General features: G+C 40.1%; 1 protein-coding gene across 2 annotated transcripts in view; it reads left to right on the top strand.

Annotated features, from left to right (window-relative positions):
- The first annotated feature begins 379 nt into the window (after positions 1-379).
- The window catches only part of nkain4 (sodium/potassium transporting ATPase interacting 4), a 61,112-nt gene continuing 59,030 nt past the window's right edge, over positions 380-2,461 (top strand). The window contains exon 1 of one of the 2 annotated variants that reach the window (XM_014016839.1): positions 380-656. In XM_014016839.1, the coding sequence (XP_013872293.1) occupies positions 603-656 (54 nt within the window). In that variant the 5' untranslated portion in view covers positions 380-602. The remainder of the gene's footprint in view (positions 657-2,461) is intronic. The other variant, XM_014016848.1, reaches the window with a different exon arrangement.

Genomic DNA, 2,461 nt, shown 5'->3' with positions numbered 1-2,461 from the left:
CCTTTTATTGTAGCCACTAGATGGCGCCATTTCTCCACCATCAGATCTTCATCCAGGCTGAGCGCGTGAAAGTCATAAAACCACGATGTTAAGTCTAATCAGGGTCACTGTAGGGAAAAAACCAACAACTACGAAACAAACATGTCTTTAGGTTACTTCAAGTTCCAGATGTATTTCATCTTATGTAGGTGGTTGGCAAATAAATATTTAATTTGTAAACATTTTCTGAATTCATTTTCGGTCACACTCTACAGAGCGCTTCTAGGTGACGCCCTCAGTCAGTCAGCCCTCGACCACCCCACACCCCTCCTCCTCCTTTCCCTCCTCCCGCTCCTCCTCCTCCCTTTACACACCGGTTTGTTCCCATTCGCCCAACCAGTCACCTCAGCGCGCGCCCGGTCGACCAGCCGACAGAAAGACAGGAGTCCCGAGCAGAGACCCCCCCCCCTCTCAGCCGCTGCCTTTAAGTGGGGGTTCTGACAAAAGAAAGCAGGGGAGGAGAATGGCACCGAGTCGGACCTTGGATCAGAACTGAGTCTGGTCGGAATACAAGAGAGAGCTCCTCAAGTCCATCAGAGTCATCCTGTGTGTGTCCTGACACAATGGGCTGCTGCAGCGGACGGTGCACTCTCATCTTTATTTGCACTTTACAGTTGGTGAGTTCATACTTGTGTTTTTTATTTATATTAGGCTAGTTTTACAAGTTTCAAYTGTGAGACAACATCTTTGATGTACCTGATATGAGTGTCATGGGTCAGATGCTGCAGAAATCCAGACTTTGTGCATTTGAAGTGATTATTACTGAATGAACAGAAAATATCCTGCCTGGTCCAAAAACTCAGCTCTTCTCTGGAATGGCTGAGAGGCTGGATGAAACCTGCACTTTTTTTTTGTGTATATGTGTGTGTAAATGAGCTCTGAATATTGCATTATAAATGTCACACTAAGTTCAGACTCAAGACACCACTCTGACTCCTTTCATTATAAAGTGGCAGAAGTTCACCAAAAACACCAATTCACTCTGTGTCTTTAAAACCCTCATGTTCCCCTGGCTTTTTCTTTCTTTCTTTTTTTTTTGGAGCCTCTCAGGTCCTGATGGTGTGTGACATTTACAGATGGGAACTGTTGCAGTCTCTCCAGTGATGCTTTCCGCTGAGTTACAGGCCAGCTCGCCTTTTGTTTTTACACCACCTCTCAGCAGAACCGACCTGACAGACTGTGACAACGTTATTGATGATGGTGTTAAAGCTGAGCTTGTTCCCACCATCAGACCCCCCGAGCACCCTCAAAGTAAATGCCACTTTTAACAGCCAAGGGAGCAATAGTGCTAAGAAAGTTTTGATGCGTTATGTTAYGCATGAGGGGCTCTAAAGACAAACTGAATGGAACATGAATGAATATTTGTTATCAGCAGTAATGGTGCTGAGTTATATATTTAAATATATACATTTATGTAAAAATACATAAAGTCAACGTTTTAACATGCTCTCAGAAATATTCTTATTTCTACTCGGAACAATGAGGCTCATGTTCAAGAACAGAGGTTAGAGGAAAACTTGATTCTAATCCTCACAGTGCTTATTACTCACTAAAACTAGAGTAAACAGTTACTTAAACAAGTTTGTAAGAATAACAAACGTTATCGCCGTCAACTATTTCATAAAGTAACTTAAAAACAGCACTTTTTCAGCTCTTACACTGCAGTTTTCATTTTCAAGCTAATATTTTCTTTTTCCTGCATTCTGCCACGTTTGAACTCATCCGTGTCGCCCGTGAGATGTTTATGTTTCTTTTTCTGCTTCCAAATTTCACAAAATGTCCAGGTTTTGTTGATGTCATCAGAAACCTTCTAAATCGCATTGATTTTTTTATGAAATACGGTTGAAAAAAATAAACTCAAATTAATTGAGATTTTCCTGTATTTGTAACTTTTTTATTCTAGTAGTAAAGTAGTTAATTTATTTCACTTGAATGCATAAAATAAAACAGATTTTTGTTCCAGTATATTGGGCAGATTTTAGCAGAAATTTCAAGCCTTCCCTTTAAGCTTTTGAGGTTTCGTAAAGAAATGCATATTTCCCTCCAACTTGTATGAATAAAAAACATCTTACTCTGTTAAAAAGTGATTGTTTGAGCTGTTGGTTAAAAACGATCTGTTTGCATTCTAAGTTGATGATAACTTGTAGCTATTGCCACACATGAACTAAAGCTTTTTTTTTTTTTACCTGAAATTAACTTTCATCCAATCAAATAGACATGAAATTGTACATCTATTTGATTTGTCATCAGCTACAAAATCAAACCAAGCAGAAAACAGAAAGTTAACTTTTGCTGTGATGGATTTCATGGTTTACTGCAGAAATCGTCTCCCTCTCTGGTGGAACATACAGACGCTTAAAAATCCCGAGGGCAGTGAACTCACCTTTCGCCACACACCTGTTCTTCTGTTGCCATCTTCAGC

Source organism: Austrofundulus limnaeus, unplaced genomic scaffold, assembly GCF_001266775.1.
Source record: "Austrofundulus limnaeus strain Quisiro unplaced genomic scaffold, Austrofundulus_limnaeus-1.0 Scaffold3, whole genome shotgun sequence".
NCBI classification, from domain to species: domain Eukaryota; kingdom Metazoa; phylum Chordata; class Actinopteri; order Cyprinodontiformes; family Rivulidae; genus Austrofundulus; species Austrofundulus limnaeus.
The sequence above is the reverse complement of the archived record's forward strand: the minus strand, read 5'-3'. Positions and strand labels throughout refer to the sequence as shown.